Here is a 27,199-nt window from a genome sequence, read left to right as displayed (position 1 = left end):
TCCATAGATGCGGAAAAGTCCCTATAACAGTGGTGGGCAACTGTGGTCTGTGGGCCACATGCAACCCATCAGGGTAATCTGATTGCGGGCTGCGAGACATTTTGCTGATGTTGACCATCCGCAGGCACAGCCCCCTGCAGCTCCCAGTGGCTGCAGTTCACCATTCCCGGCCAATGGGAGCTGCGGGAAGTGGCGGCCAGCACGTCCCTGCGGCTTGACACTTCCTGCAGCTCCCATTGGCCAGGAAAGGTGAACTGCAGCCATTGGGAGCTGCAGGGGGCTGTGCCTGCAGACGGTCAACATCAGCAAAATGTCTCGCAGCCCACAATCAGATTACTCTGATGGGCCGCAGGTTGTCCACTACTGCCCTATAGTGACTATATACCTTAATCAAACACAAGTTATTGGGCTTATTACAGGCATAATTGGATGAAATTCCATGGCCTGTGAAGGTTATAGAATTAATCTTCTCCAACATTAATAACAACTCCCTTTTTAATGTATCTTCCTTAGCTTAATGGCTGTAACACTGATAAAATATTTTGTAATAATTGTCCTTATCATTACACAAATTTATTTTGGCTCTCCTCCAGATATTTTTCCATTGTTCTAAAATTATATCTATTATGAAATATTTTTTTCCCATTTTTCCCTAGAGGTAGTCCTGTCTTCCAGTTCCATCAGCAACAATTCATTGTATCATGTGAACATCAGGGCCTTAGAATTGGCGTTACCTGCATTAGTGTTCTTATTTTCATTAATAGTCTTCTGAATCTTTTGCTTCCTAGATGGGTTATGATATAATGATTTAGTTCAAAATAAGCCAAAGCTATTATATTATAATGTATTATATTAATATTCTCCATGAGTTCTTTGATGGCATTGATTTCCATAATTTTATTATTATGGTATAGCTGGCTAATGTCTATATATCCTTTTTCCTTCTATACTTTGTATATTAGAATTAGATAACTCAGTTGAAATTGTGGCATGTCTCTAATAGATAAGCCGGGGATGGGGGGGAGAGAAGGAGCCCTCTTGTTTGTATCAAATTCCATATCCGAAGGGTTGTTGTGGCATCTGCATTGTCTCCCTTTTGTGTTAGTCTAACAATTTTTCAGTAAAAAGATGAATGAACTACATTTATATTTTCTTGCGGCCACAACCTCCTGTGCAGTGATGGGGGAGTTGAAGGGGTGGAGCAATGGCCCCTCCCCTGAGGCTGCCCTCCTCTGCCAGAGGAACGGGTAGCTGGTGTGAGTTCCCCACCTTCCTAGGAGTGGTGGAGGTCAGGCTTCTGGCTTCAGCTCTGGGGTGGCAGGTGCCAGGCTCCGGCCACAGGGCTTCAGGCTCCATCTCCCATTATGGGGGCTTCAGGCTACAGCCCTGAGCTCATTCCCATCCATCGCCCTGGCCCCCACTACCTCCCTACCTATCTCTCCATCCATGGCTTGCCAGGGCTGCATAAGTCTGCTGTGAAAAGTGATACATACAAATATACATATATCAGTTTTCACAAAAGCAGCCTTACTAGCTATCAAGGCTAAAAAAAAAAAACAGCCAAAAAAGCAAAAGAAACAACAACAAAATGGACAAGAATGTGCAAAGCATCTTATTTTGTTTCTATTCTGTTTAGTTCCAGTAAAGAACTAAAGACAGAGACAAGTGTACATTATTTTTATGATTGAGTCTGAAAAAAACCCCTACAGAAATAAATTACAATGATTTGGATGTGTATATGTTCATATTTATTTGTTTTTCCTAAAGTTAACTAAGTATTTTAGGAAAAATTGTCAGAGCGGCCACCAAAAAATTTCTTGTGAGAACCCCTGGTCTAGGTAATACTTAATCCTACTGCGAATGCAGATGACTGGATTAGATGATCTCTTGAGGTCCCTTTCATTCCTTCAGTTCTATGATTCTTCGAGTTGATTGCACATGTCCATTGCACTGTCAGTGCATGTGCATTCCAGTGCACAGTTTTCAGAGAGATTTTCCCTTAGCAGTACTATATGGGGCAGCATGAGCACCCTCTGTTGTCTCATGCACTGTGCGCAGGCATAAAAGGTAGAGCTGCCCCCGACCTTCTCTGTTCTTTCCTACTGCCCGTGATGGTTGTTGAGCTCTCTTCTTGGCTTCTGCAAGTCTTTTAATCTAGCATGTAAATCGTTCCTGTTTTAGAATCTCTATGATTATTATAGTTTAAAAATTTTTTTTTTCTGTTGTTGTGACGCCCAGTCTGGGACTACTCCCAGCACCAGACATATGCTATGCTGTCCAGTTTCAAGCTCTGCCACTCTTGTGGTAAGGCAATACCTTTCAGTGATCCTCACCTGTGAAGGGGTCCCTGGAGTGCAACCTGGACTGTCGGACAACTGTGCTCTCCAAAACCCACCAGCCTGGGGTATTCCTCATACTGTAATGCTGATGTCAAGCTGCAAGTCTCTGATAGGCACTGCACTTACCCAGACATCCATAAGTAGGGCCATACCCAACTGAGTTACATGAATGATCTCCCACTCCCAGTCTCTATTTAAGCCTAAATTAATAGTATCCATTCATGAACCATCAAGAAGGAGGCTCCAGCCAGTTCCCCCCAGCTCCTCAGTCTTGCACCCCAGAACTGTACCGTCTTGCACTGGTCAGAAGTCTGGCCAGTTAACCTGAGCTGAAATTTCCCAAGCACTTCAACCAAAACACACTGTTTTAGGTAAAATATAAAACAGATTTATTAACTGCAGAAAGATAGATTTTAAGTGATTATAAGTGGTAGACATAAAGATTAAAGTAAAAAGAAAAGGAGTACTTGTAGCACCTTAGAGACTAACCAATTTATTTGAGCATGAGCTTTCGTGAGCTACAGCTCACTTCATCAGATGTATACCGTGGAAACTGCAGCAGACTTTATATACACACAGAGATCATGAAACAATACCTCCTCCCACCCCACTGTCCTGCTGGTAATAGCTTATCTAAAGTGATCATCAGGTGGGCCATTTCCAGCACAAATCCAGGTTTTCTCACCCTCCACCCCCCCACACAAATTCACTCTCCTGCTGGTGCTAGCCCATCCAAAGTGACAACTCTTTACATAATCAAGTCGGGCTATTTCCTGCATAAATCCAGGTTTTCTCACATCCCCCCCCACCCCCATACACACACAAACTCACTCTCCTGCTGGTAATAGCTCATCTAAACTGACCACTCTCCAAGTTTAAATCCAAGTTAAACCAGAACATCGGGGGAGGGGGGTAGGAAAAAACAAGAGGAAACAGGCTACCTTGCATAATGACTTAGCCACTCCCAGTCTCTATTTAAGCCTAAATTAATAGTATCCATTCATAAACCAGTCGGAGAACACTTCAATCTCTCTGGTCACGCAATCACAGACATGAAGGTCGCTATCTTAAAACAAAAAAACTTCAAATCCAGACTCCAGCGAGAAACTGCTGAATTGGAATTCATTTGCAAATTGGATACTATTAATTTAGGCTTAAATAGAGACTGGGAGTGGCTAAGTCATTATGCAAGGTAGCCTGTTTCCTCTTGTTTTTTCCTACCCCCCCCCAGATGTTCTGGTTTAACTTGGATTTAAACTTGGAGAGTGGTCAGTTTAGATGAGCTATTACCAGCAGGAGAGTGAGTTTGTGTGTGTATGGGGGTGGGGGGGATGTGAGAAAACCTGGATTTATGCAGGAAATAGCCCAACTTGATTATGTAAAGAGTTGTCACTTTGGATGGGCTAGCACCAGCAGGAGAGTGAATTTGTGTGGGGGGGTGGAGGGTGAGAAAACCTGGATTTGTGCTGGAAATGGCCCACCTGATGATCACTTTAGATAAGCTATTACCAGCAGGACAGTGGGGTGGGAGGAGGTATTGTTTCATGATCTCTGTGTGTATATAAAGTCTGCTGCAGTTTCCACGGTATACATCTGATGAAGTGAGCTGTAGCTCACGAAAGCTCATGCTCAAATAAATTGGTTAGTCTCTAAGGTGCTACAAGTATTCCTTTTCTTTTTGCGAATACAGACTAACACGGCTGTTACTCTGAAACCTGTCATTATGCAAGGCACTGCATTTAGCCGTATGGAGTGGAAATCTATCAACTGCATGAAAAAACTTGTACAGATACAGACAGACATCATCTTCCTTTCCAAATGCAAACAGATGGACATCGTACCAAAAGGACTGAAGGTAAAAAATCCATTACAATCTACATACCACACAGACTATGCTGACAGCTTGTGCCACACGCTCTCAAAGAAACTGCGGAATCACCTGATCAACATCCTCTACAGCAAACAGGGAAAGATTAAGAATGAGCTCTCAAAAATGGATACTCTCATAAAAAACCAACCTTCCACACAAACTTCCTCGTGGCTGGATTTTACTAAAACTAGACAAGCCATTTACAACGCACACTTTGCTTCTCTACAAAAGAAAAAGGACACTAAACTTTCTAAACTACTACATGCTACAAAGGGCCACAGCAATGGTTCCCTCAACCCACCTAGCAATATTGTTAACCTATCCAGCTATACTCTCAGCCCAGCAGAAGCAGCTGTTCTATCTCGGGGCCTCTCCTTCTGCCCCTCCACCCCCACGAACATGATACAGTTCTGTGGTGACCTAGAATCCTATTTTCGACGTCTCCGACTCAAGGAATATTTCCAAAATACCTCTGAACAACATACTAATCCACAGAGGTCTCCCTACCAACACTACAGAAAGAGGGATTCTAGATGGACTCCTCCTGAAGGTCGAAACAGCAGACTGGACTTCTACATAGAGTGCTTCCGCCGACGTGCACAGGCTGAAATTGTGGAAAAGCAGCATCACTTGCCCCATAACCTCAGCCATGCGGAACGCAATGCCATCCACAGCCTCAGAAACAACTCTGACATCATAATCAAAAAGGCTGACAAAGGAGGTGCTGTTGTCATCATGAATAGGTCGGAATATGAACAAGAGGCTGCTCGGCAGCTCTCCAACACGAGTTTCTACAAGCCATTACCCTATGATCCCACTGTGAGTTACCAAAAGCAACTACAGCATTTGCTCAAGAAACTTCCTGAAAAAGCACAAGATCAAATCCGCACAGACACACCCCTGGAACCCCGACCTGGGATATTCTATCTACTACCCAAGATCCATAAACCTGGAAATCCTGGGCGCCCCATCATCTCAGGCATTGGCACCCTGACAGCAGGATTGTCTGGCTATGTAGACTCCCTCCTCAGGCCCTACGCTACCAGCACTCCCAGCTACCTTCGAGACACCACTGACTTCCTGAGGAAACTTCAATCCATCGGTGATCTTCCTGATAACACCATCCTGGCTACTATGGATGTAGAAGCCCTCTACACCAACATTCCACACAAAGATGGACTACAAGCCGTCAAGAACACTATCCCCAACAATGTCACGGCTAACCTGGTGGCTAAACTTTGTGACTTTGTCCTTACCCATAACTATTTCACATTTGGGAACAATGTATACCTTCAAATCAGCAGCACTGCTATGGGTACCCGCATGGCCCCACAGTATGCCAACATTTTTATGGCTGATTTAGAACAACGCTTCCTCAGCTCTCGTCCCCTAAAGCCCCTACTCTACTTGCGCTATATTGATGACATCTTCATCATCTGGACCCATGGAAAAGAAGCCCTTGAGGAATTCCACCATGATTTCAACAATTTCCATCCCACCACCAACCTCAGCCTGGTCCAGTCCGCACAAGAGATCCACTTCCTGGACACTACAGTGCTAATAAACAATGGCCACATAAACACCACCCTATACCGGAAACCTACTGACCACTATTCCTACCTGCATGCCTCCAGCTTTCACCCTGACCACACCACACGATCCATCGTCTACAGCCAAGCTCTGCGATACAACCGCATTTGCTCCAACCCCTCAGACAGAGACAAACACCTACAAGATCTCTGTCAAGCTTTCTTACAACTACAATACCCACCTGCAGAAGTAAAGAAACAGATTGATAGAGCCAGAAGAGTTCCCAGAAGTTACCTACTACAGGACAGGCCTAACAAAGAAAATAACAGAACGCCACTAGCCATCACCTTCAGCCCGCAACTAAAACCCCTCCAACGCATTATTAAGGATCTACAACCTATCCTAAAGGATGACCCAACACTCTCACAAGTCTTGGGAGACAGGCCAGTCCTTGCCTACAGACAGCCCCGCAACCTGAAGCAAATACTCACCAACAACCACATACCACACAACAGAACCACTAACCCAGGAACTTATCCTTGCAACAAAGCCCGTTGCCAATTGTGCCCACATATCTATTCAGGGGACACCATCACAGGGCCTAATAACATCAGCCACACTATCAGAGGCTCGTTCACCTGCACATCCACCAATGTGATAGATGCCATCATGTGCCAGCAATGCCCCTCTGCCATTTACATTGGTCAAACTGGACAGTCTCTACGTAAAAGAATAAATGGACACAAATCATAGAATCATAGAATCATAGAATATCAGGGTTGGAAGGGACCCCAGAAGGTCATCTAGTCCAACCCCCTGCTCAAAGCAGGACCAATTCCCAGTTAAATCGTCCCAGCCAGGGCTTTGTCAAGCCTGACCTTAAAAACCTCTAAGGAAGGAGATTCTACCACCTCCCTAGGTAACGCATTCCAGTGTTTCACCACCCTCTTAGTGAAAAAGTTTTTCCTAATATCCAATCTAAACCTCCCCCACTGCAACTTGAGACCATTACTCCTCGTTCTGTCATCTGCTACCATTGAGAACAGTCTAGAGCCATCCTCTTTGGAACCCCCTTTCAGGTAGTTGAAAGCAGCTATCAAATCCCCCCTCATTCTTCTCTTCTGCAGGCTAAACAATCCCAGCTCCCTCAGCCTCTCCTCATAACTCATGTGTTCCAGTCCCCTAATCATTTTTGTTGCCCTTCGCTGGACTCTCTCCAATTTATCCACATCCTTCTTGAAGTGTGGGGCCCAAAACTGGACACAGTACTCCAGATGACGCCTCACCAATGTCGAATAGAGGGGAACGATCACGTCCCTCGATCTGCTCACTATGCCCCTACTTATACATCCCAAAATGCCATTAGCCTTCTTGGCAACAAGGGCACACTGCTGACTCATATCCAGCTTCTCGTCCACTGTCACCCCTAGGTCCTTTTCCGCAGAACTGCTGCCTAGCCATTCGGTCCCTAGTCTGTAGCTGTGCATTGGGTTCTTCCGTCCTAAGTGCAGGACCCTGCACTTATCCTTATTGAACCTCATCAGATTTCTTTTGGCCCAATCCTCCAATTTGTCTAGGTCTTTCTGTATCCTATCCCTCCCCTCCAGCGTATCTACCACTCCTCCCAGTTTAGTATCATCCGCAAATTTGCTGAGAGTGCAATCCACACCATCCTCCAGATCATTTATGAAGATATTGAACAAAACCGGCCCCAGGTCCGGCCCCAGGACCGACTTGATACCGGCTGCCAACTAGATATGGAGCCATTGATCACTACCCGTTGAGCCCGACAATCTAGCCAGCTTTCTACCCACCTTGTAGTGCATTCATCCAGCCCATACTTCCTTAACTTGCTGACAAGAATACTGTGGGAGACCGTGTCAGAAGCTTTGCTAAAGTCAAGAAACAATACATCCACTGCTTTCCCTTCATCCGCAGAACCAGTAATCTCATCATAAAAGGCGATTAGATTAGTCAGGCATGACCTTCCCTTGGTGGATTTGTCCCTTGACAAATCAGATGTCAAGAATTATAACATTCATAAACCAGTCGGAGAACACTTCAATCTCTCTGGTCACGCAATCACAGACATGAAGGTCGCTATCTTAAAACAAAAAAACTTCAAATCCAGACTCCAGCGAGAAACTGCTGAATTGGAATTCATTTGCAAATTGGATACTATTAATTTAGGCTTAAATAGAGACTGGGAGTGGCTAAGTCATTATGCAAGGTAGCCTGTTTCCTCTTGTTTTTTCCTACCCCCCCCCCCCCCCCCCCCAGATGTTCTGGTTTAACTTGGATTTAAACTTGGAGAGTGGTCAGTTTAGATGAGCTATTACCAGCAGGAGAGTGAGTTTGTGTGTGTATGGGGGTGGGGGGGATGTGAGAAAACCTGGATTTATGCAGGAAATAGCCCGACATGATTATGTAAAGAGTTGTCACTTTGGATGGGCTAGCACCAGCAGGAGAGTGAATTTGTGTGGGGGGGGTGGAGGGTGAGAAAACCTGGATTTGTGCTGGAAATGGCCCACCTGATGATCACTTTAGATAAGCTATTACCAGCAGGACAGTGGGGTGGGAGGAGGTATTGTTTCATGATCTCTGTGTGTATATAAAGTCTGCTGCCGTTTCCACGGTATACATCTGATGAAGTGAGCTGTAGCTCACGAAAGCTCATGCTCAAATAAATTGGTTAGTCTCTAAGGTGCTACAAGTACTCCTTTTCTTTTTGCGAATACAGACTAACACGGCTGTTACTCTGAAACCAAAGATTAAAGTAGTTACCTTAAGAAAATGAAAAGTAAACACACATGCTAAACCCTAAACTTTCAGTAAAAAGAAAAGGAGTACTTGTGGCACCTTAGAGACTAACCAATTTATTTGAGCATAAGCTTTCGTGAGCTACAGCTCACTTGTACTCACTCTAAGATGCCACAAGTACGCCTTTTCTTTTTGCGAATACAGACTAACACGGCTGTTACTCTGTAAACTTTTAGTCTAAGCAAGAGTTGAATCAAACAGCTTTTCTCACCCTGACAGGTTAGAATTCCTAAATACACAGACTGGAACTACCCTTCCCCCAGACAAAGTCTTTGTCTTCCACACGTTCTTCCAGGTGTTGAGATGGGAGTGGGGGCGGGGGTAAGAAGGAGAGAGGCCAAGAGATGATATTGCTATCTCTCTGTCATACTTTCTTCTAGCTTGCTGGAAAGATCTTTACTGTGACATGAATTAGTCTTCCCCTATGGTGTATGTGTCTCCTCTAAGAAGTCTCTAGGATAATGAATTGTGTGTTGATGAGCCATTAACACTGTCTGGCTATTAATGGCTACTCCTTTGTTGTAATGGAAAGGTTGGCTGTGGGCATCTCCCAACCTCACAACATTTCAGTAACACACACATATCAAAACTTCATAACTTCACTTACAATGATAGCATGTACAATCCAACAGGATATTAATATTCAACAATCAAGACTTTAAAGATGATACCATACAAGGTATATTTTGTACAAAACATACCATAATTATAAGACAGTGGTGAATATGGGAGTTGCAGGGTGCTTCTTTGAGATACAGAGTGTCACATCACCTCAGCTGATTGTCGGAGATGTAGCATCTGTAAGGGCTTTAAATACTGCTTCAGGAAGGACAGGATAGCTAGATTTAAATATCATTAGCCTGCATAGTGTTCCTTCCTCACGTCAGAGGAAGGGGCATGTTTGTGTTAACTGACAATAAGATGATTATGTTTTATGTAAACAAACAGGGCAGGACCTGGTCCTCACTGCTCTGCTAGGAAACAGTTCTACTTTGAGACTTCTGCATTATCAACTCTGTACTTCTGAAAGAGGCCTACCTTCCAGGGCCTCAGAATATGCTGGCATGGTCATCTAAGCAAGTTGAAACACCAGAGTGGTCCCTTTGTCCAGACATAGCACAGTCCATTTTCCAGCTCTCAGGAATTCTCCAAGTAGATCTGTTTGCAACAGCAGATAACAGAAAATGTCACCAGTTTTGCTCCGGGAGGGCCCCAGGCCAGGTTTAATAATAGACACTTTCCTGGTGCCATGGTCATTGGTCTCATGTATGCCTTTCCCCCTTTGCTTTTTCTATCAAGCAAGACAAGGCACTTATACTGATCACTTATACTGATACTTATACTGATCACCCTGCACTTATACTGATCACCCTGCCATGGCCCCATCAAAACTGATTTTCTGAGGTCTCAGACCTATCTATCTGTTTCCCCCACTGTCAATTCTGCTTCACCTGGACTTGATTTCACAAAATCATGGCTGCCTCCTCCACTCCCACCTTCCGGCCCTTCACCTGATGGCCTGGGGGCTAGGTGGTTAACATCAGCAGAGGAATCCTGCCCTAGAGAAGTTCAGGATGTTCTTCTAAATAGTAGAAAACCATCAACTAGAACTACTTATCTTGCTAAATGGAAAAAGGTTTCCATGTGGTCCTTGCTTCTGTTCAGCACATGCTGGATAGCTTATGATGACTGGAAAAAGGCTAATGTAGTGCCCATCTTTAAAAAAGGGAAGAAGGAGGATCCGGGAAACTACAGGCCAGTCAGCCTCACCTCAGTTCCTGGAAAAATCGTAGAGCAAGTCCTCAAGGAATCAATTTTGAAGCACTTAGAGGAAACGAAAGTGAACCTTAACAGTCAGCATGGATTCACCAAGGGCAAGTCATGCATGATGAACCTAATTGCCTTCTAAGACAAGATAACTGGCTCTGTGGATAAAGGGAAAGCAGTGGATGTGTTATTCCATGACTTTAGCAAAGCTTTTGATATGGCCTCCCACAGTATTCTTGCCAGCAAATTAAAGAAGTATAGGCTGGACGAATGGACCATAAGGTGGATAGAAAGCTGGCTAGATCATTCGGCTTAATGGGTAGTGATCAATGCCTCCATGTCTAGTTGGCAGCCAGTATCAAGCGGGGTGCCCCAAGGGTCAGTCCTGGGGCCGGTTTTGTTCAATATCTTCATTAATGATCTGGAGGATGGCGTGGATTGCACCCTCAGCAAGTTTGCAGATGACACGAAAGTGGGAGGCATGGTAGATACGCTGGACGGTAGGGGTAGGATACAGAGGGACCTAGAAAAATTAGAGGATTGGGCCAAAAGAAATCTGATGAGGTTCAGCAAGGACAAGTGCAGAGTCCTGCACTTAGGACAGAAGAATCCCATGCACTGCCACAGACTAGGGACCGAGCAGCTAGGCAGTAGTTCTGCAGAAAAGGATCTAGGGGTTACAGTGGACGAGAAGCTGGATATGAGTCAACAGTTTGCTGTTGTTGCCAAGAAGGTCAATGGCATTTTGGGATGTATAGGTAGGGGCATTGCCAGCAGATTGAGGGACGTGATCATTCCCATCTATTCGGCATTGGTGAGGCCTTATCTGGAGTACTGTGTCCAGTTTTGGGCCCCACACTACAAGAAGGATGTGGAAAAATTGGAAAGCGTCCAGCGGAGGGCAACAAAAATTATTATGGGGCTGGAACACATGATTTATGAGGAGAGGCTGAGGGAACTGGGATTATTTAGTCTGCAGAAGAGAAGACTGAGGGGGGATTTGATAGCTGCTTTAAACTACCTGAAAGGGGGCTCCAAAGAGGATGGATCTAGAACTGTTCTCAGTGGTAGCAGATGACAGAATGAGGAGTAATGGTCTCAAGTTGCAGTGGGGGAGGTTTAGGTTGGATATTAGTAAAAACTTTTTCACTAGGAGGGTGGTGAAGCACTGGAATGGGTTACCTAGGGAGGTGGTGGAATCTCCTTCCTTAGAGGTTTTTAAGGTCAGGCTTGATAAAGCCCTGGCTGGGATGATTTAATTGGGAATTGGTCTCGCTTTGAGCAGGGGGTTGGACTAGATGACCTCCTGAGGTCCCTTCCAACCCTGATATTCTATGATTCTGTGATTCTATGTACTTAAAACATCAAGACTGGCAATAAGCTCAATCAGAGTAAACTTAAAGAAAAGGAGTACTTGTGGCACCATAGAGACTAACAAATTTATTTGAGCATAAGCTTTCGTGAGGTACAGCTCACTTCATCAGATGCATTCAGTGGAAAATACAGTGGGGAGATTTATATACATAGAGAACATGAAACAATGGGTATTACCATACACACTGTAACCAGAGTGATCACTTGGCACCCTGGCAGCAGGATTGTCTGGCTATGTAGACTCCCTTCTCAGGCCCTACGCTACCAGCACTCCCAGCTATCTTCGAGACACCACTGACTTCCTGAGGAAACTACAGTCCATCGGTGATCTTCCTGAAAACACCATCCTGGCCGCTATGGATGTAGAAGCCCTCTACACCAACATTCCACACAAAGAGGGACTACAAGCCATCAGGAACAGCAAACCCGGTGGCTGAACTTTGTGACTTTGTCCTCACCCATAACTATTTCACATTTGCGGACAATGTATACCTTCAAATCAGCGGCACTGCTATGGATACCCGCATGGCCCTACAGTATGCCATCTTTTTTATGGCTGACTTAGAACAACCCTTCCTCAGCTCTTGTCCCCTAATGTCCATGCTCTACTTGCGCTACATTGATGACATCTTCATCATCAGGACCCATGGAAAAAAGGCCTTGAGGAATTCCACCATGATTTCAACAATTTCCATCCCACCATCAACCTCAGCCTGGACCAGTCCATACAAGAGATCCACTTCCTGGACACTACAGTGGTAATAAGCGATGGTCACATAAACACCACCACCATACCAGAAACCTACTGACCGCTATTCCTACCTACCTGTCTCCAGCTTTCATCCAGACCACACCACACGATCCATTGTCTACAGCCAAGGTCTAGGATACAACCGCATTTGCTCCAACCCCTCAGACAGAGACAAACACCTACAAGATCTCTATCAAGCATTCTTACAACTACAATACCCACCTGCTGAAGTGAAGAAACAGATTGACAGAGCCAGAAGAGTACCCAGATGTCACCTACTACAGGAAAGGCCCAACAAAGAAAATAACAGAACGCCACTAGCCATCACCTTCAGCCCCCAACTAAAACCTCTCCAACGCATCATCAAGGATCTACAACCTATCCTGAAGGACGACCCATCACTCTCACAGATCTTGGGAGACAGGCCAGTCCTTGCTTACAGACAGCCCCCCAACCTGAAGCAAATACTCACCAGCAACCACACACCACACAACAGAACCACTAACCCAGGAACCTATCCTTGCAACAAAGCCCGTTGCCAACTGTGCCCACATATCTATTCAGGGGACACCATCATAGGGCCTAATCACATCAGTCACAAAACCAAAAATTTGTGGTTTAGTAAAGCATATCTTTCAGAATGGCATTCAGTCTTCGATAGTTTGCTCCAATAGTTAAGCATTTCATTGTTAAGATTTTGAGCCTTATTTCAAATTTTAATTTGTCTAACTTTTATTTCCAGCCATTGGTTCTTGTTATGCCTTTCTCCACTAGGTAAATGAGCCCCTTAGTACCGGGGTATTTTCTCCCTATGAAGGTATTTATATTCTGTAAGCAAATCACCTCTTAATTTTATTTGTTTATGAGGTGTACTGAGTAGTTGAGGCCAGCTGAGACTCATGGCTACATACCAGGGAGCTCCAGGCCATCTGGTACTAGGGCAATCTTAGGGTTGCAATAGTATTTCAATATCTGTCTCACCAATAGCTTACAAAAATAAAATCACTTACCTACTTCTGTTCATTCCTCCATTGTTTATATATGCAAGGACTGTTTAGCCCTTTTTGCCACAGCATCACACTGGAATCTCCTGTTCAGTTGTTTGTCGACTGATACCCCTAACTCCTTTTCAGAATCACGGCTTTCCAGGATTTGTTGTATGTAGTGTTTTTGTAGCTGTGTCAGTCCCAGCATATTAGCAAAACAAAGTGGGTGAGGTAATATCTTTTATTGGACCAACTTCTGTTGGTGAGAGAAGCTTTTGAGCTAACAGAGGTTTTCTGTCTCACCAACAGAAGTTGGTCCAAAAAAATATTACCTCACCCACCTTGTCTCTTTGCTTTCCAGGAAACAGTCATTCATTACGTAGGCACAGCTAGCATTCTTTGTTCCTTGATGTATACATTTACATTTGGCTGTATTAAAATGCATTTTTGTTTTGCTTACCAAATGATCCAGATCACTCTGAATAACTATCCTATCCTCTTCATATTTTCCTCTTTGCCAATCTTTTTGTCATGTGCAGTTTTGTCAGCAATGATTTTATATTTCCTTCCAGATCATTGATAAAAATATTGAATAACAAACAGTCTACTACTGATCCACACAGAACCCCACTACAAACCTCCTATTAGTGTGCTATATTTTATCATTAGAATGTGATGGGGTATTGTCGGGGTTCCTTCCCCACTCTGAATTCTGGGGTACAGATGTGGGGACCCACATGAAAGACCCCCTAAGCTTATTCTTACCAGCTTAGGTTAAAACTTCCCCAAGGCACAGATTCCTTTCCTGCCTTGGGATCGCTGTCACCACCAAGTGATTTAACAAACAATCAGGGAAAAGACCACTTGGAGTCCTATTCCCCCCAAAATATTCCCCGAAGCCTACACCCCCTTTCCTGGGGAAAGCTTGAGCAAATATCCTCACCAATTGGTTACAATCCTTCCTGGGGACGCTGATCTGGTTGGGGGAAGCGGGGGAGATAAACTTCCTCTCTGGGAGGGAAAAGCCCCTCAGGCAGGCTTGATCTGGGTGTGGGTGAGAGGGAGACAACTTTAAGCTGGGCAAGCCTTACTTTCACAGGCATGAGAGCTGGCCATGGAGAAGAGCCCATGGGGAGCTTGAGGCTAGAAGTATTGGTGTTGTGTTCCCCCCTCCTGTCTCCTCACACATGGGGGAAGGGATGCAGCGCCCTGGGACCTGGGTCAGAACCGTAGGGGTTGGGGCCTCCCAGACCCCGCATGTGAAGGGTCCAGGCACAGGCAGGGTCCGTGCTGGGGGAGGCTGCTCATTTGCACCTGGGGCTGGGGCTGCAGTGAAGCCCCTCTCACCTCTGGCCATGGCTGGGCGCACCCAACTGGCTAGACAGAGCATGGGGAGGGGGCAAGCTGCTGGCCCCATTCCAAGTTCACTCATCAGACACAAGGGCAAACTTTTCTTAAAGGAGCCATGTCTTTTGGTTTGTCCCTCTATCCAGCAGTAAGGGGGTCTGCAGCTGGTTTCTCCTGGCTGGAGGGGAGCATAGGTTCTGGAGGAGACACCAGAGTGGGCTGAGAATGGTTGGCTTGCTCCTTGAGAAACACCCGAGCCTGTACTCCCCCACCCCTACTCAGATAGGCCCAGAAGCTGCCATGCGCTAGCTGCTTGTCCCCCCTAGCCCAGCTCCCTCTGCCCTGAAAATTAAAAGGACTCACACATGCCTGCAATGGGAGCCCTCTGGGAGCTTCAGCCGCGGCAGGGGAAACAGCTGATAGGCGGGGACTTCGCGCCAAATGGCTGATTGGCTGCAGCCAGCCAAAGAGCTGATGAGGGCTGCTGCCCATGCTAAACAGCTGATTGGCAGTTGCCAACAGCGGATCTCCCCGGTGTGTGCAGAGCACCCACTAATTTTTTTCTGTAGGTGCTCCAGCCCCGGAGCACCCCCAGAGCCGTCACCTATGATCCTGACCTGGCCTGACTCTTGTTCCTGATCTCAAGTTTGTCTTCTGCTTCTGATCTCCCGGTATCCTGAGCCAGCTGAATCTTGACTCCTGTTTTGTGACTGTGGACTCTGGCTCGAACCACTATGTCTGGCTGCCCCTGACTGGGCCGTGACAGCTTGTTCAGACCACAATAACCCTATAGGACTGAGCTCTGTGTGAGAACGATGGACGTAGCAACACCACTACAGCCACCAGAAGCATCAGACTTGCCCAAATGGTCCCTCTGCCTCCAGGTGGATAATCAAGCACTGCAGGCCCAAGCTACGCAGTTTATCAGGGAAAACCAGCAATTGCCGGAGCAAGTTGCTCCCATTGAGACACCTACTGAGGGAACTACAGAACCCTATTTAAGCCAGCAGCAGGAACAGGAACCTGTCAGAACCACAGGACTCCTCCCTGTTCTGGACTGTATACCTTGTGCATCCTTCTCCCACTCCCACAGCTTGATTTCCTGACACCTTGACCTTGTATGACTCCTAGTATCTGATTCGTGGTTCTGATCTCCTGTCTTCCTCTTGCCTCTTACCCACCGGAATCCTGACCTAGCCCGACTCTGGTTCCTGACTTTTGTTTCTGACCTCAAGTTTGTCTCCTGCTTCTGATCTGCTGGTATCCTGACCCAGCTGATTCTTGACTCCTGTTTCATGAGTGTGGACTTTGGCTCTGACCACTAGGTCTGGCTGCCCATGACCCACCTGTGAGACTAATAATAGTCCCATTCTTTAGTTTCCTGGTGATTGAATCCTGTATCATTTTTTTCCATTATTTTGCCTGGGGTTGACATCACATTATAACAAGCCTGAAATTACCTGGATCAAACCACCTGCTCTTTTTGAATATTTGCACATTACCAATCCTCTGGAATTTCCTTGGTATTCCAATACCAATTCATTAAATAAAAATTAATAGTAGCAGAACAGAGGTCTCCTCAACCAACTCTTTTAAGATTCTTGGATGCAAGCTGCCTGGATTTCCTGATTAAAAAATGTGTATCCTTAGTAGATGCTGTTTTATGTTTTCCTAAATTACTAGTTCATCATCTTCCTGTGATATGAATACATCATCCTGCTTCTTTCCAAATACAGAACATATATTTAATTGAACACTTCTGCAATTCTACATCATTATTAACATTTTTACCATTTCCCTCTCGTGATATGATATTTTTTGGTTTCTGACATAATTCACATTATCCTTGACCCAGCTATCCATGGATTTTTCCCTGATATCTTTAGCATCTCTTATTAGTTTACTTATCTTATCAATATCTAATTTTATATTGATTACTGTCTACTTTCCCTTTTTTTCATTTGTTACATATGAAAGTGTTTGTAGCTGTGTTGGTCCAAGAATATAAGAGGCAAGGTAGTAGATTGTATCTTTTATTGGACCAACTTCTGTTGGTGAAAGAGAAAAGCTTTTGAACAATATACAGCTTTTCTTCAGATCTGCTGTTGCTTAAAAGCTTTTCTCTTTCATCAAGAGAAGTTGGTCCAATAAAAAAGGTAATAACTTCACCCACCTAATCTCTCATATATGAGGGTGGACTGATATAAGTCAAAATGATTTAAAACACTGATTTTAACCATGATTTAATTCAGCAAGCACAAAATGTTGATTTCACTCCTTAGTTTTGCATTTGTACTTTTCAGTTATTTCCCTAAAGACCGGTTGATTCTAATTCGTTGATAACCATTAAAACATCATGATTTGCAATTAAATATAAGCCTTTACATAAATTAGGTACTTATTTTTGTAGGAGGATACACTATGGCTTGGTCTACACTATAAAGTTAGGTAGACATGAGTCACTTTGCATTAACCCATTTGTGCATGTGTCTACAATGAAATTTGTCTTTGCCTGACATAAGTGCCCCATTATGGTGATAAAACCACCTCCCCTGAACAGTGTTGAGCCATGGTTGACCTACTGAGGTTAATGCTGTTCAAGTGTAGGCACTCCGTGACTTGACAGTGACCTAAAGTTAGCAGTTAGCAGTTAGTGACCTAAAAGTTAGCAGTTAGCAGTTAGTGACGTAAAGTTAGCAGTTCTCCTGCAATGCTCCATTTCCTGCAACGCTGACCATTCTGGTCATAATTGTGAACTCCATTGCCCAGGGGTCACAGAAACCAGAAGCCACTGCCATGGATTTTTGGAATGCCTTTTCCTGATTGCTCACTTTACTGAGTATACCTAGTGGCTCTCCCTCGTGTTCAACTGCCAACTAGCCATGATACTAGGAGTAGGATACTAGATCTGCTGCCTTCACAGTGAGCTGTATGCCATACCTGGTGGAGACCCCACCAGGACCCCACTACCATGGATACCTCAGAGGACGCAAGACCGACACCCACACCATGAACAGTGAGGAAGAGCAGAGGGAAGACAGAAATGTTTGAGACACCTCCACAGTTTAGCCAGTCCCACCAGCTGAGCACGGGTACACCCAGTGAAGAGGCAGTGACCTCAGGTAAGTGTGTGCATGTATTTTTCCTTACAGTGCTTAAATATAAAGATGGCACCTGGCCCATCCGCAAGACACACACATTGCTGTTTCATTCTTTTACTAGTACGAGAAAAGGTAGCAGTACAAAAAATAGAAGTAGAGTTGGTATGTGCTTTTCATTCCCTTTTTGGGTTAGGTGGGTGTGGGGAGAAGAGGGTACCATGCGGAGCAGTTTGTTTATATACACAGAGATGCCCATTGTATCTTCCTGAGAGATCTCTGAAATTTTCATGGAGATACTCTGCAATCCAGTCCCAAAGGCTTCTAGGGATGGCTACCTTATTTCTTCCTCTGAGATAGGACACTTTCCCACATCAGTCTGCAATGAGTTCAGCTGGCACCATTACAGTACACAGGCTAGTGGCATGCAGGCCCAGGGGGTGAGGCCCAGGCCTCAGGAGTGAGATATCAGCTAAAATCACCAACAGCTTTGGAAAATAGTGCCAATATTCAATGCCATTGCCCTATACTCATACCCATGGAAGGTGGACCAACATTTTATTGTTTCATGCAACTAAAATTCTTTCTCTTTCCCCACTCCCAATCCCTATGGTTGGGGCTGGAGAGCAGTGCTCTGCAGAGGGTTCCCAAGGCTGAAGTGTCAATAGTTATGTCTTATTACACTTTTTTATGGGGGTAAGGGAAGGGAATTTTGAAACGTGTCTCTCCCTTTCTGTTGTGACTATAAATCCAATGACACATCTCTGTTTTTATCAGCAGCTTCTGGCGTGGCGGCCTGGAGGTGTACCCTCTCCAGATCCCCAGAACACCTGACCTTGATGAGAAGGAAAGAGAAGAGGACTAGGAGGATGTGTTCTGTGAGATCCTGCAAGCCAGTGCTGCATAGGACTGTAAACAAAGGGCCTGGAGGGTCAACATGGCAGATGGCCTGTAGAAGGGAAGAGGAGACAGGAGAAAGGCCTGGGAACCCCATAAGGACATGCAGTGATATGCATTTGAACATAATGAGTCTTCTGAGGCAGCAGCGTATCCCAATGCTGCAGACCCTGGTTGACCTACAGGTCCCAAAATCCTAAAGTCTCCACCCTTTTCAGTTCTTTGAGAACTCCATGGTAGCATCTCCTTACATTCCCAACATACCACTTGGTATCACATGCTGCATCCTTACCCCTACCACTCCATGCCAGGGAACAGCAAAGAAAACCACAACTTCACACACCCTGACCTGTGAGAACTATGGTTAGTGTATGAGTAGTCACAACGGACTATACTTGTGCACTGAAGCAGACAGAAATGTTTGTTGCCTTTCCAATTTCAAAATCCAAGTCTGTTAATTTATGTTAAAGGTTTGTAATGCATTGCCTCTTGTTTTTTGCGCATTGTTAAACTGCACTCTTTTTGCCACTCAAGAAATTTCTGTTTATGGAAAATCGAATTATCTTTATTAGTTTACAACCCATATTGCAGAATGCATACGAATACTCAAAGCACCCAGCACTTGTAAAGCACCACAGAACTCCTAGTTCAAGAAAACACACAGTCCAATATTTATAATGGTACAGCAAACGTAACATAATCCATAGTTTCAATAAAACATCTAGTCAAATTTATAAATGTACCTCAATCATAATTCCTAACAGAACGCAAAACTCCTGGCCCAGAAACCACTGCAACACAGAACAATGGCTGACTGTTAAAGTGCTCTTTCAAAACTTTCTTCAGTTGCACAGTTCCTTGTTAAGCACTTGTAACAGCCTCACTGTTTGACTCACTGTTCAAAGTCAGCAGACAGCTGCTCCACCTCTGCTCTCCACCCTGGCAGCAGCTTTTCTCCCTTTTGCCTCACAGATATTATGTAGGACACAACAGGCAGCTATCCATTGGGATATTTTTGTCACTGAGATCCATTGTATTGAGTAAACACCTTCAGTCTATTAAAATCACATTCGACTGTCATTCTGAACCTGCTGAGGTAGTAGCTGAATCATTTCTTGGTGCTGGTTGAGGTAGCCACACATAGCTTCATGAGCCAGGGAAACAAGGGATAGACTGGGCCCCCCTGAATCACTATTGTCATTGCCATATTGTCAGTGGTAGTCTGCCGGTTGGGAAAGAATGTCCCGGCTTGCAGCTTTCTGACCAGTCCTGTGTTTTTAAAGATGCAAGCACATCTTCCCTGACCAGTCCACAGTAATATTGGTGAAGTATCTCTGGTGATCCACCAAAGCTTGCATATCCATAGAAAAATAGAGCTTTCTTTTGATGTACTCTGTGCCAACGTAGGATATGTGTACCATCTATCACCCTACCAGAATTTGGGAACCCCATTTGCTGCTAATTTATCCACTGTGTCCTGCACATTGTTAAGAGTCACAGTTCTGTGTAATAGGAGATAATTAATAGCCCACATGACAACAACCACCACTGTAGATTTTCCAACTCCAAAATGTTTTCCAACTGACCAGTAGTAATCCAGTGTTGCACACTTCCAGAGTGCAAGCACCACTCGCTTCTCCACTGTCAATGGAACTTTCATTTTGGTATCCCTGTTCTACAGGGCTATGGTGGGCTCAGCACATAGATCCAAAGATGTGATCTTTCACATCTGCAGTTTGTCATCCCACACTTGAATTATGATGCAAACCCACCAGTCAGTGTTAATTTCTCAGGCCCAGAAGTGGCACTCCACTGTCAGCAGCGGCTCCATGAACTCCATCAACAATCTTGAATTGTTGTTTGCTGTGTCCCTGAGCAAACTGTTTTTGCAGTACTTCTTGTGGGTCTGTAAATACAGGAGAATTGTGTGTCCTGTATTTCCAGTGTTTGAGAGAATAGTGCAGACCTCTGTGGGACTCAATGTGTCTGTCAAAGATAATGGACACCAAAAAGTGCTGAGTGTGTTGGTGGGAAAATTTTTTAAAAGCACAAAAATTCTGGGATATGGATAGCATGGAATAAGTTGCATGCTGGAAACTTAACTCCTAGCTCCCAGAGATCTTTGGGCAAGTCATTTCTGTCCCAGAACACATTGCAAACATTTCCTAAAAGGCACCATGTCAGATGGTGGCACATGGTACACTGATACCTAGCTGTGATGAACTGCATTGTGCATTGACACAAGAACTCCTGGTGAGTACACACAATGCCAACGCAAGGAGCGAATTATGCACGAGTGATATACAAATTTTGACAGCTGAATGCCGATATAACTTGCATCAACAAAATTTATAGTGTAGATGTAGTGTAGTGTGGCCGATAGATATACACATAATATATATATATATTATTTAAGCAGTTATCATAGAATCATAGAATACCAGGGTTGGAAGGGACCTCAGGAGGTCATCTAGTCCAAACCCCTGCTCAAAGCAGGACCAATCCCCAACTAAACCATCCCAGCCAGGGCTTTGTCAACCCTGACCTTAAAAACTTCTAAGGAAGGAGATTCCACCACCTCCCTAGGTAACACATTCCATTGTTTCACCACCCTCCTAGTGAAAAAGTTTTTCCTAATATCCAACCTAAACCTCCCGCACTGCAACTTGAGACCATTACTCCTTGTTCTGTCATCTGCTACCACTTAGAACAGTCTAGATCCATCCTCTTTGGAACCCCCTTTCAGGTAGTTGAAAGCAGCTATCAAATCCCCCCTCATTCTTCTCTTCCACAGACTAAACAATCCCAGTTCCCTCAGCCTGTCCTCATAAGTCATGTGTTTCAGTACCCTAATCATTTTTATTGCCCTCCGCTGGACGCTTTCCAATTTTTCCACATCCTTCTTGTAGTGTGGGGCCCAAAACTAGAGACAGTACTCCAGATGAGGCCTCACCAATGTCGAATAGAGGGGAACGATCACATTCCCTCGATCTGCTGGCAATGCCCCTACCTATACATCCCAAAATGCCATTGACCTTCTTGGCAACAAGGGCACACTGTTGACTCATATCCAGCTTCCCGTCCACTGTAACCCGTAGGTCCTTTTCTGCACAGCTGCTGCCTAGCCATTCGGTCCCTAGTCTGTAGCAGTGCATGGGATTCTTCCGTCCTAAGTGCAGGACTCTGCACTTGTCCTTGCTGAACCTCATCAGATTTCTTTTGGCCCAATCCTCTAATTTGTCTAGGTCCCTCTATATCCTATCCCTACCCTCCAGCGTATCTACCTCTCCTCCCAGTTTCGTGTCATCTGCAAACTTGCTGAGGGTGCAATGCGCACCATCCTCCAGATCATTTATGAAGATATTGAACAAAACCGGCTCCAGGACCGACCCTTGGGGCGCTCCACTTGATCCTGGCTGCCAACTAGACATGGAGCCATTGATCATTACCCGTTGAGCCCGACAATCTAGCCAACTTTCTATCCACCTTATAGTCCATTCATCCAGCCCATACTTCTTTAACTTGCTGGCAAGAATTCTGTGAGAGACGGTCTCAAAAGCTTTGCTAGAGTGAAGGAACAATACGTTCACCGCTTTCTTCTCATCCACAGAGCCAGTTATCTCTTCATAGAAGGCAATTAGATTAGTCAGGCATGACTTGCTCTTTGTGAATCCATGCTGACTGTTCCTGATCACTTTCCTCTCCTGTAAGTGCTTCAGAATTGATTCCTTGAGGACCTGCTCCATGATTTTTCCGGGGACTGAGGTAAGGCTGACTGTCCTGTAGTTCCCAGGATCCGCCTTCCTCCCTTTTTTAAAGATGGGCACTACATTAGCCTTTTTCCAGTCGTCCGGGAGTTCCCCCGATCGCCATGAGTTTTCAAAGATAATGACCAATGGCTCTGCAATCACATCCGCCAACTCCTTTAGCACTCTCGGATGCAGCGCATCCGGCCCCACGGACTTGTGCTCGTCCAGCTTTTCTAAATAGTCCTGAACCACTTCTTTCTCCACAGAGGGCTGTTCACCTCCTCCCCATGCTGTGCTGCCCAGTGCAGTAGTCAGGGAGCTGACCTTGTTTGTGAAGACAGAGGCAAAAAAAGCACTGAGTACATTAGCTTTTTCCACATCCTCTGTCACTAGGTTGCCTCCCTCATTCAGTAAGGGGCCCACGCTTTCCTTGTCTTTCTCCTTGTTGCTAACATACCTGAAGAAACCCTTCTTGTTACTCTTAACTTCTCTTGCTAGCTGCAACTCCAGGTGTGATTTGGCTTTCCTGCATGCCCGAGCATACTCTTCCCTGGTCATTCGTCCAATCTTCCACTTCTTGTAAGCTTCTTTTTTGTGTTTAAGATCCGCAAGGATTTCACTGTTAAGCCAAGCTGGTCGCCTGGCATATTTACTATTCTTTCTACACATTGGGATGGTTTGTCCCTGTAAGCTCAGTAAGGATTCTTTAAAATATAGCCAGCTCTTCTGGACTCCTTTCCTCCTCATGTTATTCTCCCAAGGGATCCTGCCTATCAGTTCCCTGAGGGAGTCAAAGTCCACTTTTCTGAAGTCCAGGTCCGTATTCTGCTGCTCTTCTTTCTTCCCTGTGTCAGAATCCTGAACTCGACCATCTCATGGTCATTGCCTCCCAGATTCCCATCCACTTTAGCTTCCCCAACTAATTCTTCCCGGTTTGTGAGCAGCAGGTCAAGAAGAGCTCTGCCCCTATTTGGTTCCTCCAGCACTTGCACCAGGAAATTGTCCCCTACATTTTCCAAAAACTTCCTGGATTGTCTGTGCACTGCTGTATTGCTCTCCCAGCAGATATCAGGGTGATTGAAGTCTCCCATGAGAACCAGGGCCTGTGATCTAGTAACTTCCATGAGTTGCTGGAAGAAAGCCTCGTCCACCTCATCCCTCTGGTCCGGTGGTCTATAGCAGACTCCCACTACGACATCACCCTTGTTGCTCACACTGCTCAACTTAATCCAGAGACTCTCAGGTTTTTCTGCAGTTTCATACTTGAGCTCTGAGCAGTCATACTGCTCCCTTACATACAATGCAACTGCCCCACCTATTCTGCCCTGCCTGTCCTTCCTGAACAGTTTATATCCATCCATAACAGTACTCCAGTCATGTGAGTTATCCCACCAAGTCTCTGTTATTCCAATCACATCATAATTCCTTGACTGTGCCAGGACTTCCCGTTCTCCCTGCTTGTTTCCCAGGCTTCTTGCATTTGTGTATAGGCATTTGAGATAAGTCTTTGATCGTCCCCCCTTTCTCAGTATGAGGCAAGAGCCCTCCCCTCTCGCACGCTCCTGCTCGTGTTTCCTCCCGGTATCACACTTCCCCACTTACCTCAGGGCTTTGGTTTCCTTCCCCCGGTGAACCTAGTTTAAAGCCCTCCTCACTAGGTTAACCAGCGTGCTTGCGAAGATGAATCATAGAATCATAGAATCATAGAATATAAGGGTTGGAAGGGACCCCAGAAGGTCATCTAGTCCAACCCCCTGCTCGAAGCAGGACCAATTCCCAGTTAAATCATCCCAGCCAGGGCTTTGTCAAGCCTGACCTTAAAAACCTCTAAGGAAGGAGATTCTACCACCTCCCTAGGTAATGCATTCCAGTGTTTCACCACCCTCTTAGTGAAAAAGTTTTTCCTAATATCCAATCTAAACCTCCCCCACTGCAGCTTGATGCTCTTCCCTCTCTCCGTTAGATGGAGCCCGTCTCTGCCTAGCACTTCTCCTTCTTGGAACACCATCCCATGGTCAAAGAATCCAAAGCCTTCTCTCCGACACTACCTGCGTAGCCATTCGTTGACTTCCACGATTCGACAGTCTCTACCTAGGCCTTTTCCTTCCACGGGGAGGATGGATGAGAAGACCACTTGCGCCTCAAACTCCTTTATCCTTCTTCCCAGAGCCAGGTAGTCTGCAGTGATCCGATCAAGGTCATTCTTGGCAATATCATTGCTACCCACGTGGAGAAGCAGGAAGGGGTAGAGATCCGAGGGCTTGATGAGTCTCGGCAATCTCTCCATCACATCGTGAATCCTAGCTCCTGGCAAGCAGCAGACTTCTTGGTTTTCCCAGTCGAGACGGCAGATAGATGACTCAGTCCCCCTCAGGAGAGAGTCCCCGACCACCACCACCTGCCTCCTCCTCTTGGGAGTGGTGGTTGTGGAACCCCCAACCCTAGGACAGGGCATCTCATGCTTTCCAATCGGCAGAGTCTCCTTCTGTTCCCTTCCCTCAGATGTATCATCTGGTCCACTCTCCGCATTAGTACCTGTGGAGAGAACATGAAAACGGTTGCTTACCTGTATCTGCATTGCTGGTACATGGATGCTCCCCTTTCTTCTTCTAGAGGTCACATGCTGCCAAATTTCTTCACCGTCCTCCTGTCCCCGCAGTGCAGCCTGCTCTGAATCTTCAGAACGTTGTGTCCGTAGAAGCGTATCCTGATGTCTGTCCAGGAAATCTTCGGTTTCTGTTATGCAATGCAGGGCCGATACCTTATATAGCTTAACATATATTTATTCAAATTTTTATGCTTTAAATCTTTTTATTATGTTAGAAAATGGTGAATGACACATTTCTTGTTTACTAGATGCTGATTAAATTTTTACTCATAATTTCTGTCACTCTGCTTTTGGATGGAAATTGGAATTCAATTTAAAATGAACAAAAACGTGATTTCCATATTTTTTTATTAGTTAACTAAACTATCTTAAGTGTGTTGAATACAAAAGAAGAAAAAGCAAGTTTATCAGAACTTGCTTTGCATTGAAAACTAACTGGTTTATTAAACAAAGTATTATCTTTAGTTAGTGAACTGAACTAATTGTTTCTGGTCATCATGCCCTTCCATATTTTTGAACTAGTTGATCTCATCCTCTTGCACCTAGTTTATATTCAGAGATTAGAAGAAGGAAACAAATTTTCCTGCTTTTTCAACCTCCAGTTATTTTCTCAACTTTGAGCTGATCTAGTTGAAAAACTGAAAAGAAAGATAGTACCGGTATTATCTCTGCACCTGTGGAAGAGGATACTGCTGTCAAAGCCGAATTAACACTTCACCAAACTCTGTTTCCAGGTGCTTAGCCAGTGACTTCCACCAGTTCTGCGGTCTGACTTTCTTTAAAACTTCAGCAGCACAAATATACCATGTCAATGTTATTTTTAAATTTAATTTACATTATTTTAAGTTATGGTATTAATATAGGTTGGCATATTTTCAGATTTCAAATAGGTTTATTTTTCAAATAAAGAAATCTTATTTAAATTAAACAATCAATTTTGAAAAAATGGTTAATTTTTATCCACCTTGTGTGGATGTGGATGTGTGAGATTGCTGTCTTTGCTTCCTCTCTTAAGCAGGATAGGCTTTTAACCAGAATTATCCTCTTTCACAATAGTGGCATTGTGGATTTTTGGCCATCTAATAGTCTTCTTCAGCAACTCCAAATTTTCATTCAAATTTTCTGATTTCAGATACAGTCCGAGAAACAACAGCAGCACAACAAGCTCTACTGGTCGCTAAAAACATTGATTTGTTTCCAACAAATCAAGAGCGCTTTTCTGAAGGGAATGTAGATGTGTGGTGGATTGTTCATGATGGTGGCATGCTGATGTTGCTTCCTTTCCTGCTTCGACAGCACAAGGTACAGTATATGACTCAAAAAGGGAAATCTTGTCTTAGAAAATGAGTAGGAATGACTTTTCTTTCACTAAGCATTACATAAAATTACTAAATAAATTCTTATAAACTTTTTTACTTAGCTGTTTAAAGGACTGTGAACAGAAGGGGAAAAATTATTTCTACGTTTGTCATATAAAATGCCTTTTCCCTTACATAGGTGTGGAGAAAATGCAAAATGCGTATCTTCACTGTTGCCCAAATGGATGACAACAGCATTCAAATGAAAAAGGACCTTCAGATATTTTTGTATCATCTTCGACTTAATGCTGAGGTGGAGGTTGTTGAAATGGTAAGCTCCTATATATTTTATCTGTTACCTGAAAACCTTGAACTAAACTTGGAAGTTCTTCCTCAGACTCCTGGAATTTCTTTTGCCTAATGACATTTGGAGGGTAAACTAAGTAAGGGATTGTAGTATTTGGCCTGAAATGGCAGGAAAAGCAAAATTTAATGTTCCTACAGCAATGTTAACTCAACCACATAATGCATCCTATATATTTTATGGTGTATTTTTTACAATATAAGCAGTAATAGGTGACACATAGGTCAAATACTGCACATATGCAATATGGTTGAGTTAAGGTTCCATATTGTACCTTAACACGTGTGTTTTCTGACTGTGATTTTAACTGGGCAACCTTAATATTGCATTACCATAAATTTTTGTATTTCATTTCCTAGTTACTTTAAAAGAGTGGAGAGAAAAAAATTCCCTGTTGTTGT

General features: G+C 44.5%; 1 protein-coding gene across 4 annotated transcripts in view; it reads left to right on the top strand.

The window, feature by feature from the left end:
- The window catches only part of SLC12A7 (solute carrier family 12 member 7), a 339,376-nt gene that overhangs the window by 283,905 nt on the left and 28,272 nt on the right, over positions 1 to 27,199 (top strand). For all 4 annotated transcript variants that reach the window (XM_048839506.2, XM_048839505.2, XM_075125474.1 and 1 more), the window contains 2 exons: positions 26,269 to 26,438; positions 26,634 to 26,765. In XM_048839506.2, coding sequence (XP_048695463.2) covers positions 26,269 to 26,438; positions 26,634 to 26,765 — 302 coding nt within the window. The remainder of the gene's footprint in view (positions 1 to 26,268; positions 26,439 to 26,633; positions 26,766 to 27,199) is intronic.

The sequence above is a fragment of the Caretta caretta genome, chromosome 2 (assembly GCF_965140235.1).
Source record: "Caretta caretta isolate rCarCar2 chromosome 2, rCarCar1.hap1, whole genome shotgun sequence".
Lineage (NCBI taxonomy): Eukaryota > Metazoa > Chordata > Testudines > Cheloniidae > Caretta > Caretta caretta.
The sequence above is the reverse complement of the archived record's forward strand: the minus strand, read 5'-3'. Positions and strand labels throughout refer to the sequence as shown.